Here is a 14,461-nt window from a genome sequence, read left to right on the forward strand (position 1 = left end):
TATTTCATTTGGGGATTGGAGGTTGTCTGCTAAACTTTAATTGCAATTACACCTAAGATTTTTTAAATGACGTGAGAGTCACTTCATACATATTTTGCTTGTATTTTGCTTTTAGACACTATTGAAAACATATGGTCAGGACAATACAATCCTAGTTAAACTAATTTTCTTTTGACCAATGGATTGACATTGCTAAACCAATCAAATAGCAGCGAGAACCCACTCGGCGGTTATTAAGTGGTCACTTCTTCAGCATCCATTTCCTCTCCTTCCAGCTACTTCTTTCCTAGCAGAATCCAATTTCATTCAGGTATCTGCGCTCCACAAAGCATGTCATGAGAAGGTGATCCTGTCCCCAGCGCTGGGAAATGGACGCTGATTTAAGCAAATCAGGGGAACCCCACTTCTTGCCAGCAACTGGTTTAGAAATGGGCATATGACCCAAGTCTGGTCAGTAACATGTGAGAGGGAGTCTTCTGGGGACCTTTAGGGAAGTTTTCTCACTCCCAAAAGAGAATCAGAAAAAAGGGTGGTTCTTCTTCTTCCTCTTGATGATGCTGCATCTGAATGGAATGCCTGGAACTTCTGAGGCCATCACTCGACCAGAGAGGAGTTGGCCTGAGAGCACAGTCAGCCCTCTTGGGATGGCGGTGCCATGAGATGGAATGAGTCTGTGTCCCTAACAGCCTGGTTGCATGGTGGAGGAGCCTGTGCAACTTCTGGACTTCTTGTTCTGTGAAGTAATACATTTATTTCTTTACTCAGTTTAAAAATATGCTATAGGCTAAATGTTTTTGCTTCCCCCCTCACCCCCATTCCTGGTGCAATCAAACTCATATTTGAAAATCCTAATGCCCTACGTAATGATAATAGGAGGCGGGGTCTTTGGGGGTGATTAGGTCATGAGGGAGGGGCTCTCATGAATGGGATTAATGACCTTATAAAAGAGACCCTAGAGAGCTCCCTCGCCCTTTCCATCATGTGAGGACATAGTGAGAAGTCGTCACAACCCAGAAGAGGACCTTCACCAGAACCCTGCCATGCTGGCACCTTGATCTTGGACTTCTAGCCTTCAGAACTGTGAGAAATAAATTTCTGTTCTTTATAAGCCACCCAGCCTGTGGTATTTTGTTACAACAGCCCAAATGGACTAAGACAGAGTCTGTGTTTTCTATTTCATGCTGTTCCAAAGCATCCAAACTGATAATATGTCCTTTTAAAATAGACATTAAGCAGTAAGTTATTATTTAGTTAAACATATACTGTTCTCTTCTAAGAAAAGCATATCATGGAGAAAGAGTGATATAATAACATTCCCTCTTTTCTTCTCTAAGGTGTCAAAATCCGAGGATTATTTTTTAATGTCATTCTTTAACCAATTATTTTCATTGCCAAGTCCTATACAATCAAAAAACATTCCTGTGGCAATTTTCCAAAGCCATATTGTACAGCAAAAGTTTCCATTTAAAGTATGAGTTTCTTCCCAAGTGGGACACACTAAATTTAAGGAAGAGTGGCTGTTCAAAGAGCAGGACTACAAAATTCTCAACACTATAATTGACCAAAATGAACAAAAAGATGCAAAAATAGCATTGCAAATGTTAGTACTTAAAAGTAGGAAGAAGCCCAAATTCATTTCACAAACTCAGAAATATCAGCCAGGAAAAATATAATTTAGGTCAGAGTCAAATATACACCAGAAATGAACAGCCGACTTCTGTTTTTGAAAGAGTAAAGCAGAGTGATAGGAAGTAAGTAAAGGTAATTCTGAAAAGTCTTTTGATCTCCTCTGATCTGGATTTAGATTTCTTCTGATGGAGCACACCACTAGAATGCAAGCTCTTTCAGGGCAGGAATTTCATATCTTAGCATTTACAATAATATCCAGTGAATACTCATTGAATTAATAAATACATATTCTGTCATCTTGGTGGAACTGGGTCCCTGCATTGGAGTGTCAACAAGTTTAGAAAGCACACAAGTGGTTTTCTCTACATATTCACCCAGCAGAAAGACAGAAGAGTTAGTATAAACTGCAAACTAAATATATATATATATATATATATATATATATATATATATATATATATATATATACACACACACACATATTGTTAACGAAGTCAGAAAACTTTGGCTAAGTATGACTTTTTTTCTAAGGGATCTGGGGCCATGTAGCATAGTTCTGAAAACTAGTATGGAAGGAGGAGACAGTTGGGAGATTTCTGGGAAAGACTATGTTGCTTGAAAAAAGACAGACAAGTGATGAAGTCTTTCTTGGCTATGCCTTCTCTTCCTTCTTGCACTGAATGCTGCAGTGTGAGGAGGCACTGTTTGGTTCTCTGGCAGCCATTTTGTGACCATAGGATAACAAATGTCAGGAAAAAGGCCAACATGCTGGGGATGACAATGTGAATAAATGGAAAAGTCTGGGTCCTTAATGACAGCATTGGACAGCTATACCAAACCAGAGAGCACTTCTCCAACTTTTCTTTGTGAGATTTATAACTATTTTTACTGCTTAAGTCATAGTTGATCAGGATTTCTGCAGCTAAAGTCACTCTGTACTGATTACCTTAATTTTTAATATGTTTCAGAAAAGTCAGAAGGTATTCCATTATCATACACTATCTCTCATTCATGTATGAACTCATTCCATATATGCATATATATATATGTGTTTATACAACATAAATACATGTAAAGGTATGTCTATTGTATAATTCATATATATGTATACAAATAATATAGAATATACATATACCTAAATATCATTGTTAATGTGTATATATATATATATATATATATATATATATATATATATACACACATACATTTATCCCCAGTTCTCTCCACTAAGGGCCTGGGAACAGCAATACCCTAATAGAATGTGTCTACTTAGTGCCCAGATCTTGGTTTCTAAATTTCATGTTTCACTAAATAGGAACCAGGAGTCTTTGGAGAAATGATTGATTCAGTGGCTTGGGCAAGAAAAGTGCAAGATGCACCTGATACATCTTTGTGAGCTGTAAAATAACACAATGTTCAAAGAATGAAAGGGACCTGTGAAAAGAACATTGAAGCCAACTCAAAAAAGACACTAACTGGCCAATTCTGGGAAAATTTTAGTATTAAAAGGAAATGACAGCAGTATATTACAATCCATTGAATGAAATAGGAAGCCATGAGTTGATTCTGATATAATAAACAAATCAAAATTTTAATGAGGAATATGATACTGCCATAGTCTCAAAGTATGTCCTCACAAAATACTTATTAATTGCCAAAGGGAAAGGAGTAATTTTACAGTGAATAATACTTACGTTACTATCCTTACTGATAAAATGATCAAAATGAACATTTCTAGTACTGGGATATATTGAATCCATGAGCCACTTGATAGGATACAATGAGGAGTATACACCATCACTTCTATGTTTCTGCACAAGAGGAACTAACCCAAATGTAATTGTGAGGAAACATCAGAATAATTCAGTTTACAAAACTAACTGGCCTAAAAGTTTCAAGAGTATCAAAGTGATAGAAGTCAAGTAAAGAGTGAGGAACTGTTCCAGACCAAAGGCAATTAAACAGACATAACAAATAAATGTGACGTGCGATCTGGTGTGGATTTTTTTGCTATAAAAGATATAATTGAACACTTGGTGAAAGTTGAATGAGGGTCTAGTCTAATGAGGATTAAATTGTAGTAATGTACTATTTTGAACTCCTTGATTACTATGGTTGTACTATGGATGTGCAGAATGTCCTTGTCTGTAGAAAATATGCACCAAAGTATTCTGGATGATGGGGCATTCTGTTGGCAGCTTACTCTCGAATAGTTCAGGAAAAAAAGTTCTTTATACGGTACTTGAAATTGACTTTTATATAAATTTTAAATTGTTTTAAAACATACACTGGTCTATCCTACCTTCCTACTTGTTATTAACTAAACCAGAAGACACTAAATTAGTTTTACAAGTTAACTAACACATCATATACAATATTTTAACTTAACAAATTTAAGGGCAGGAGATGAAGCTGAAATAGTAGGTAGGGGCTAGATTGTAAAGGAATTTGCTGCTTAATTAAAAAATTTTAATTTTTTTCTGAAGACAGTGGGAAGCCCACCCAGACAGTGAGGTTGTTAGGTAGTAGAGAAGGCCATCCTGGAGAATGAACAGACAAAAGAGACCAGAGGCAGACAGATCCAAAGGTACAATGAGACCAGAACTAAGGCAGAGACGATGGGGATGGTTTAGAGGCGAAAACAGAAAGACGTTTCGCTGATAGAACATCAAAAGGAATTGTTAACTGACATAATGAAAAGATGAGAGATGGAGAAGAGTAGGGTATGACACAAAGACATTGTTATGTGGAGGGAAGGTCATTGAAAACAGACCGCAACAGGAGAAGTAGGTTCTGGAGTGGACAACAAAGCAATAACTCTCCACTTGCTGTGCTGGGCTCTTCACATTTAATCTCATAACAAATCCATTGTACAGGTGAGGGAACAGGAACTTGGAGAGATTAGTTGTTGTTGTTGTTTTTTTAACCCACATCACACTTGGTAAGTGTGAAAATTTTGCAATGTTGTGAATATATGACATGTATCTTGGTTGTCTGACAACCAGGTGGGAAGCTCCAGCAGGAAGTATAAAATGCAGATGTGGAGCAACAAAGAGAGCTTGGGGCCAGAGGTGTAGATAGGAAGCCAGCTTTCTGAAGCTATAAAAGTGGAAGATCACCCAGAGAGAGAATAAAGACAAAAATAGAACCAAAGGGAGTCTCCACATTAAGGGACTAACAGTAAAGAAACCATTGAAGGAGATAGAGAAATCATAGTCCAGAGATATTAGAAAAACCAGGCTGGAAGAGTTGTTTCCAGAATGAGGGGTTAATCAGTGTGTCACATTCTATAAAGATATCGAGTAAGATAAGGACTGAAGCAGGTTATGGGATTCAGAAATTAGAATTCTGATAGAAATCGTTCATAATCTTTAAAAACTCTTAAATCTGTTCCATTATTTAAAAATTAGGCTGGGCCTACTATTACATTGAGGCAAAGGGAAAGACCACTACATCATTTAGCAAAACAGTACAAATGGAGCCAAAAGGAGCATGAATATAAAATGTCTACAAAGGAAAGGAAATGGCTTTAAATCTAAGTCATTTGAAATTTATGTGAATATTTAGCTATACTTTCTGAACTGCTACGGCAATGTGGCATAGTGAAAAAAGCATCAGAAAGGGAAATTATGTTTTAGCCCTGTTTCTTCAGGACTATGGGTACATCACTGACTGTCTCTGGATCTCAGTTTCCATATGTGTAAAATGATCATCTCTGAATTCCCTCCAGCAGTAAAAATTGTTTGATTATATGGCAGAACTAAGACAATGTTAACCAGATGCCCTAAAGCACACTTGACATTTCACAGGATAATTAAGAAAAAAAAATTAAATTAAATTAATTTAAAAAAAAAAGGATTTCAGCTACTATTTGAAATTGGTATATTTTTCATTTGCCATTTAAAAATCCTGTTTTTAAGTTTAACTAGAGATTTATTGCTCTTGAAGTTAAATTTTTAAAGAGAACCATTTATTTGCCTCTGCCAATTGCATGTCATGAACTTTGGTTTTAACACTTCTCTCTTGTTATATGGTAGAGAAACTGCCTTAATACTTAATGCCTAAGGGAAAGACTTCTGTTTCTCATAGAGACCCGCACCCAAATTTTCAATTGCAATAATTTCATTGGCAAAAGAAAGCATACCAGAAGTGGCCAAAATTAATATGTCAAGTAACTAATATGTCAAGTGTTTCTCTAGTTTCAAGTGGAAAAGCCACCAACTGACTAGAAAAAATTGAGGTGGGAAGAAAGAGAGAAACAGAAAATGAAAACAGAGTGATTTCTTTTTCTAATATTTATTTATTTATATAGGCTGCACTGGGTCTTAGTTGCAGCATGCAGCATCTTTTTTAGTTGTGGCATGCGGGCTTCTTAGTTGCGGCATGCAAACTCTTAGCTGTGGCATGCATGTGGGATCTAGTTTCCCAACCAGGGATTGAACCCAGGTCCCCTGCATTGGGAGCACGGAGTCTCAGCCACTGGACCACCAGGGAAGTCCCCAGAGTGATTTTTAATTAAAGTAATACTCTGCCCTTAAGTGTAGGTAGTGAAACACCAAAACAAAACAAAACAAAACAAGTATGAATTTGTTACAATAACAAAAAATGAAGTAACAAGCTGTTTTGAAATCACCCCTAAAACGAATTTAAAATAGAATGCAAAAGCATCAAACTTTCTCATTTCTTAAAAAAAAAAAAAAAGAAAGAAAGAAAAGAAAGATCCCTGAGGCTCTGCACTAAACTATTGGCAAAAACATAAGTCTCTTATGGGCATTTTGCCCAAAATATGATTTCTTCAAAACAGGATGTCCACTATTCATCATAGACTCATTAATTCTATTCCCAATATAAAAATCACATATGGCTTTTGCAACCAATCCAAGACAAAAAGGCCTAAGTAAAATCACAAAGGTAACGCACATAATAACATGAGGATAGCACAAAGAAAATGTATTTTAAGATAATACTTTACATTTTTGTAAAAGTCCACTCAATATTTCAAATTAAATTTCACACTCATTTTCTCAAATGCTGAAGTATGAGAAAGGGAAGCATGAAGGCTTTGCAGGATAATGAACAGAATTTGAGGGAAGTCCATGGGAAATGGCAGCAAACACACTGAAGAAATTGTACGTCAATTGGGCAATAAATGGTCTTCCAGTGTATTTATTCTTAATGAAAAGAAATTATGTAATGGAGAAGAACAAATCTGACTCCATATTAGATCTATTTTGTTGCCTGTGCTTAGTCATGCTGGCTCTGCACCGTTTGCAAAACAATCTTGCCTGAAATACACAGAATAGACTATTCTCAGGGCTCTGATCTTTGAGTCCATTCATATAGAGATAAAAAGTTGCAGAACAGAGAATAATATTTGCCTTGTTGCAGGGTTACAGGAACATCGTGACCTGACAAACATGGACAGCTGCAAGAACAGAGGAATCCTACCCCAAGAAGTCTGCAACAACTAACCATGTCCCTCCCTCACCTTGCCTTTAAAAGTGATTTGTTGAAACCCTTCAAGAAGCTCAGAGTTTTTTGGGCACGAGCCACCCGTCTCCCTGCATGACCTTGCAAAAACCTTCCTCTGATCCAAACTCCAACCTTTCAGTTTGTTTGGCTGTGTGTCGGGCACACAAACTTGTGTTCAGTAACAATTAGGGGGGCCATTGCAGGCTAAGGAACGGGATCCAGACAACTATCCAATTGGTACCCTATCCATTGCTAACTCTCCTTCAGTGGAAGGACCTCGGTCAACCTCAGCTTCGGGCCCACCCCTTTAGAATAACTGATACTAACATTCATTCTGTATGGGTAGAAGTATCTTTTCTCTTTCAGACAACAGTTACAGAGACACATAACTGCCTTGAGTGTGAAAGGAGTGAAATTCACAATCCCTAAGAGGAGAGACCAGGCAAATCTTTAGAAAGTTCTCTGGTTCACCTGGTAGATAGAGAGCATCGTGCAAGGATGCTCCTTAAGGAGGAACAGAACAGCTGGGTTGGCTTATGGCTCAGACCCTCCTGTAGTCTGTTATGCCAACCTTAGATCCATTTGAAGATGGCAGTAAAATGTCTCAGAGCTTTGTCTTATTTTTTTGCAGTGGGTCCTGCTTGCTTTCAGGGAGCTTTGGCCCCATGGGAAAACTTCCCTGAGACAATTTCCCATGGGAAACCACAGATAGGGCATTGACTGGTACTCAGGCTTTTAGTGTTCTAGGTTTGGTTTACAATGCTGATGAGGCTGATCCCCTGAAGAATGAGAAACTGACTCCAACAATCTAAATAAATTATTGCATGCTGCGGACATGCCTCCCCAAACTGAAATGTGACTTGCTTACTGAGTGGAGTCACCCTCCCTCTCCGTACCCCTGTGACCCATCCTGTCTCCTTTCACTGACCTCAGCTGGTTTAAGGAGTAAGATGGTTAGGGCTAGGTGACATTGCTGTGTTCCCAAAAGGGATGAGAAGCCATAATCTACCAAAGGGGTTAGGGAAGGTCGGGAAGAGAAGGGATTCAAACTTTTGTGGCTCTGGTGGATACTGGCACCTGAGCTACCATCCAACTGGGTCCCATTAGTGAGTTTATGCCCAAATTCAACTGCTGGGGTCAGGACAGAGCTCACAGTAAGAAAGGAACGTTAACGTGGCCAGGGAGTGGAGTCCTCTGTGTTAATGCAATGTATTGTTCTGGCTTCCACTGCTGAATGTGTAATTGGTATTTATGTTTTATATGCTTATACTGTAAATGCCCATAAGATCCAAAAGGGATTCTCCTGTTTGGGAATAGCTGCATGTAGAGAGGTGCTGATGCTTCTGGGGCCCTACATCTTCAATGATCCCTTTGAGCTACACGTCTCTGTGAGTGATGATGCTGCCAGTTGGAGCTTCTGGCAAAGGGAGGTGGCCTCTACTTGGAGGTGCCCCTTAGGGTTTAGACTCATTGACTCCTTGACACAGCTACCAGTTTTACTTCTTTTGAAAGCAGCTCTTAGCTCACTATTGGGCTCTTACTGAAACTGAGTGTCTGACCCCTGGAGCAACTGTGACTCTCTGGCCTGGTATTTCCATTTTGGGATGGATCAATTCAGACTCAATGACTAACAAAGTGAAAAAAGGATCCAGTAATGGAAATGGTACATTCAAGAATGTAGCCAGCCTGGCCCCAGAAGCATCTTGGCTCTATATGAAAAAATGGCAGCTATTCCACTCCACCACCTGTAGCAAAGTTGCTGGCTCATTGGGGCCCTTGATTCACAGAGGTTCCCCATAATGTCTGGGACTGCTTCACCGATGGTTTGGCTAAGCTGACAGCTGGTGGTGTCCACTGGGCGGCTGCAATTGTTCAGGCTCAGGGCCAACTTATTCAGAACTCAAAGTGGACAGGGTCATTTTGCTCAGTGGGCAAAACCCAAGGTCGTTCTTATAGCTCTGACAAATATGACACTTGATAAATCTCATTATATTTTTACTGACTCTTGGGTTGTTGCCATGGCCTGATTATTTGGACTGTCACTTGGAAAACCACAGACTGTAAGATTCAAGACTACCCCCTTTGGCACTGAAACCAACTGGAATCAAGCTGCTGGTTGAGTCTGCACTGCCAGACTGCCAGTGTTGTTTACGTGAACCATCATCAGACCAGACAGAGTGACACATCAACCATCGTGTTGGGTACAAGGTAAAAGAGCTTCTGTTTTTGATACACAGGTTACCACTGCATGCCAGACTTTTGAGTCCTGGCAAAAGCTGACCCAGTTGTCTGGCAGTGAAGGCAACCACATAGCAGGGGGCATTGCCCATACTTGTTCCTGACACACTGATTACATCTGACCTTTCGCCTCTTCTTGGGGTTATAGGTGGTGCCTCACTACTTATTAACAATTTTTCAGGTTATATGTTGACGTTCCAGTGTGATAAGTTTACACTGACCACACTATTGTGGGTCATGAAACTCATCTGTGTTATATTTTTGGCTTATATTTCTGGATGGTTTTCAGTCTGGCAATGGTGTGCCTTTTGTTGCAAAACAATGGGCTGGTAGTCAGGTATTCGGTAGTCTTTGAACATTCCCTGCAATTCACTGGGATTTGGTATTGTTGAGAATTGGGGGGTTCTTGCCAAAAATTGACTCAAAAGATGTCTGGCTCTACCTCCTTCACTTTCTTCTGGTCCAGACACCTTGGTAAGGTCAAGGAATACAGCTGTCCTCAGAAAGGGATCATCTCCTCTCAGCTGTTTCCTGGGTAAGGGTCAGAATAAAAGTGTTGGGAGATTATATAAAGTGCTTTTGAAAATTTGTTGTTCCTCCTGACCACTGAGTGTAATGCTTCTTCCTTCCCCTAATGGCAACCCAGGCTGATCTGGTTGGTATACCTTCCGGGAGGGTGCTTAGTCGAAAGCAGGAAGGGGATTTAAACTTACTTCTGGTTTACAAGTATGGATTTATTTGTTTCAATGACATGATCTTGGAGAAACAAGATCATCACTAATTGGCTGAGCGCAGTGTTTGCTGAGTCCCCCTATAGTGGTCCATGTGGCCCAAAGTGGGGGGCGTAATGTGTCTCTGTAGGTTCTATAAAAATGCCTTTGCCCTTGTTGTACCCAACCCTTCTGGATGAAAGGTCTGGGCATGAGTAAGGGACAACTAGAAAAAAGATGAAGTTATAGCTACTGGAATAGGACATAAATTATGTGTAAGTGGAGAGATACCAGAGAGCATCTTAGACCCCAGGAACTTATGGGGAAGAGAGGGATATTAATGATTGTTGTCTTTCAGGACCACCCTGGAGCTTTCCTCAAGCTGGAAAACACCCTGGTGAGGTTTCCCACACTGTTACAAAGCACCTTAGATTTAACTGAGTGCCAGGCCTGCCACCTCTCTACAGGATTCAAGATTTGATCACCATTCTTCTTAACCTTACTAAGTCTGTGGAAACAGCAAAGGATGGCCCCAGCTCCTGTACCAAACCCTTCCCTCACAAAAGACAAAACCAACCATCTGTCAGCACGCTCCCCAGATATCTCCTCCATACCCATTCCCATAACTGTCACTTATTCAGTCTGTGGTATGGACAAATGCAACGCAGCTCGTGGTGTGGACAAACAGCACAGGCTGGGGTGACTTCTCCTGGGCATTCTCTGCAAAAACAAGGACTAGACTCAATTGCTGAACTGAACTGGGAGGACTAAGGCTTCTCAGCTGGCCAGGAGTCATGCTGGAGACACTGTCACCTATGCCTTTGGCTGATGTAGGTCCCATTTGAGGGGGCCTCAGAATTGCAAAGTAGGTATTAACTTGTATCGCTGGAAAACATGGTGACTTTCACGTGTCATAATAGACTTTCAAGTGTTTTAGGAAATATCATAAATAGCTCATGCAGATCTAAGATGACTGGAGATCTCTCCAAAATGAAGCTACCTTGATTATTCGGGAAAGCCTTCTAGAGAGATGACAACCAATTTGTTATTTATGTACAACCTAAGGGCTGTGACCTTACAATGGGAACCATCCAATTTGAAAAACTGGTAAGAAATTTGCGTGTATCTTTAGCTAAAATGATCAGTGATACCCTCTTGTTCCTGGAAGCATTCAGGTCCAACTCAGTTCATGGCCATGGCTGTTGTGGAGGATACCTTGTCCTAAACTGTGTCCTCGCAGGCCAAGGTGGAGTCTGTGCAATTGCTCCTGTAATGCCTGCATTAATGCTTTGGTTCAAGTAGGAAGGTTAATACAGAAACTTAAGGAGAAGGACAGCTGGCCTCCTGAGGCACATCCTTACTAGGCCATGCAATTTGTTCAGCTGGGTGGCACCAGGGCCCTGGGGAGCACAGCTGAGAGCAGGGCTGTAGGTTGACCTCATTCTGGTGCTTGGAGTTCTGTTCATAGTCTTACTGCTGCATGAAACAAATTGAGCTGATTTGGTTGCAGCTAAATGGCAGAATTTAACAAATATGACAGAGATAACACATGCATGGGTCTGCATCTTACCCTCAGTGTAGGAATATGCTGAGGCTACACTCCTTTCGGAAGACTGTACATGTGTATACTCACAGAAACGTATTTCTAAAGGGTAAATTTTAAAGTAGAATCAAAATGTACATAACAGTACATTTGTTCTCTGTAAATATAATTCTAGCTTTTCATGTATTAAAATTATATACAAAGTCTTGTGAACCAGCGGTCTTTGTGTATCATATAATCTGATTTTTCTTGAAATGTTTACATGGCTTTCTGTTCTCTTATTGTATATCAAGAAATTCTTTATATGATAAAGACGTATTGTTTAAATATATTCTGGCTAAGTGATATCTGCACTTTTCTTCAACGTATTAAAGTACTTTAAATTCTCAATAGTCAAATTGCCAGTCTGTTTCATATTTTGTTCTCAGTTCATTTTGTTAATTGAAATTCTTAACTTCCTATAAAGAGTACATTTAATTTTCCTACCACTGATGGTGATCTTTCCTATTCAGTCCTTAGTTGAGAAAAACTGCCATCAATAAACATTTACTTCACTTTAAGGATTACAAAACCAATAAAGCTCATTATAAAAATTCAAACAGAAGAAATATATAGTAAAAAGTGAACATCTCCCTTCACTTACATACTAGCTTTATCTCTCCTCTCTTGAAAAATTCCAGTCTCCCCAACATATAAACATATATAATTTACTGTGATACTGATTTATGCTTTCTTCTTGTTGCTATTCTTCCTCTCCCACGTAAGAAAGTATCAAGACTATTTCAACTCTCTTGCCTTAGGAAATGTTTATGTGGGTGAAGTAACAGAACATGAGGAAAATGGCTGAGCTGTTTCCTTAGGAGGATAAAACCTTAAACCCTCGTGTGCCTAGCCTTAGCAATGACTTTTCAGGCTCAAATACTTGGCTTTAAGAGACCACATGCATATGGACAATAGGTGTCTCAAGGTGAGTGAGCACTGGATAATGCAGGGCCTCCCTAAAGATACTACCCTTTGCAAGGGGGCCCAGACTGGCAGGATTTGGAATGAGGTAAAGCAGCAAATGACAACTAAGACTGAATATCCTATCAGCCCAATGGGTAGGGGAGTAGACTTGGATCGAAGATTATCATATAAAATATTTAGATATACCTTTCATGCATAGACCAGTTTGTGGAGAAAGATTTATAACCATTACACACATACCTCCCTCCATTTCTGGCAAAACTATACAGGTAATACCTTCAATTTCTTTAACTTTACGTTTTATTAAAGGCTTTTACACATGCTATACAACTTGATCCTCACACAACAATTTCACAAGAGTATACTGTAGCAGAGGCTGAAATTTATCCAAGAATACATAATTATCAAGTGATAGGACAAATATTCACCAAAAAGATCTGGATTCCTTTCTCTTATATTTGGTATGTATATACTCAACACGTATAAGCCTGACACGCTTATCTATGATACGTATATATGTTACTCTTAAGGCAAATTGCAGCCATAAGGGCTTTAAACATGAGTGATACCATGTATATTCAAGCCAGGGCATTTAAAATGTCAAGAAGCTGAAGGTCATTAAAAGCTTAAGATAATTAAAATACTGCAGGAACTGAGTCTTCTCTGAGGGGATTTGGACTTTATTAGTTAAAGTCTCAGTCTCTGTCTCTCTTCCTCTCTCCTTCCTACCCTTTCTTCCTCCTTCCCTCCCTCTTCAAATTTACAGTTTATAGCTTCAAATAAAAGGGGAATGAAGGGACTTCCACTTATGACCAAGATGGCCAAGATGGAACAGGGACCAGATTTATTTTTTGACCGGAAACAACTGAAAAGGTGGGCCACATATACATTTTCAGATATTGGGCACTAGCAGTACAGGAGAGTCATCCCTTAAGAAGGAGAAGCAAATGCAGTGAGCTCTACAAATGCCCAGCTTACTGTGTGAAGAGTTTCAAGGCTACAGCATGGAGACGGAGACCCAGATGGAGCCGAAGGAGGAGACAGAGCTGGGAGTCCAGAAAGTCAAGGAGCTTTGAGTTCATATGACAGAGTACTGGACAGCTGCAAGACTGACAGAGATCTTCAGAGGGTCCCCCTCAAATCTTCAGCAGAGTACTAACCAACAGATTTGTGTAAGGAAAGTATGAACTACCTAGAAGGAACAGAAGGAATGATCACTGAGGCTCAGAGAGGGCTGGGAAAAATTTGAGTTCCCACTAGTCAGAGTGTAAAACCTCACAATCCAGCGAGTATCAGCTAGAGTACTCAAACGTGTTGCTTGAATGGTGGGGCAAAGTTAGTCCTGGAGCAAACACTGCTCTAGTACTACCTAAGAAAGCTTAAAAGGAAGTCTGAAAGGATCAAAATACTTCTAAGTACTTTCCAAGTAACCTAACTGCATTCCATGGCAAAGCTCATAAATATTTATAGAAATGCAAACTGATCTAGCACTTAACAATGTAGAATTCACAGTGTCTGAAATCCAATAAAAAATCACTAGGCATACAAAGGAAGCAAAAAAATTTATCCTTAATAAAAAGAAAAATTAATTGAAACAAAGTCACAAATGACAGAGATGATAGGCTCAACAAATAAAGATATTAAAACTGCTATTAAAACTATATCCCATATATTCAAGAAGGTGGAGAAAAGACTAAGCATATTAATTATATGAATTCAAGAAATTTAAAAAAAGAACTTCTAGAGATAGGCAATACCTGAGATAAAAAAGATGGGATTAATGACAAATAACTGCAGAAGAGAAGACCAGCAAAATTCACAACAGGAATAGAAACTATCCAAAATAAAATGGAGAGTGAAAACAAATTTAAAAAAAAGAAAAAAATAAGTACCAGTAAGTTGT

General features: G+C 39.3%; 1 protein-coding gene across 2 annotated transcripts in view; it reads right to left on the reverse strand.

The window, feature by feature from the left end:
* Nucleotides 1-453: 453 nt before the first annotated feature.
* The window catches only part of LYPLAL1 (lysophospholipase like 1), a 45,788-nt gene continuing 31,780 nt past the window's right edge, over nucleotides 454-14,461 (reverse strand). Inside the window, exon 6 of one of the 2 annotated variants that reach the window (XM_082614614.1) lies at nucleotides 454-733. In XM_082614614.1, the coding sequence (XP_082470740.1) occupies nucleotides 501-733 (233 nt within the window). In that variant the 3' untranslated portion in view covers nucleotides 454-500. The remainder of the gene's footprint in view (nucleotides 734-14,461) is intronic. The other variant, XM_082614616.1, reaches the window with a different exon arrangement.

Source organism: Mesoplodon mirus (assembly GCF_964341445.2).
Source record: "Mesoplodon mirus genome assembly, chromosome: 3".
Lineage (NCBI taxonomy): Eukaryota > Metazoa > Chordata > Mammalia > Artiodactyla > Ziphiidae > Mesoplodon > Mesoplodon mirus.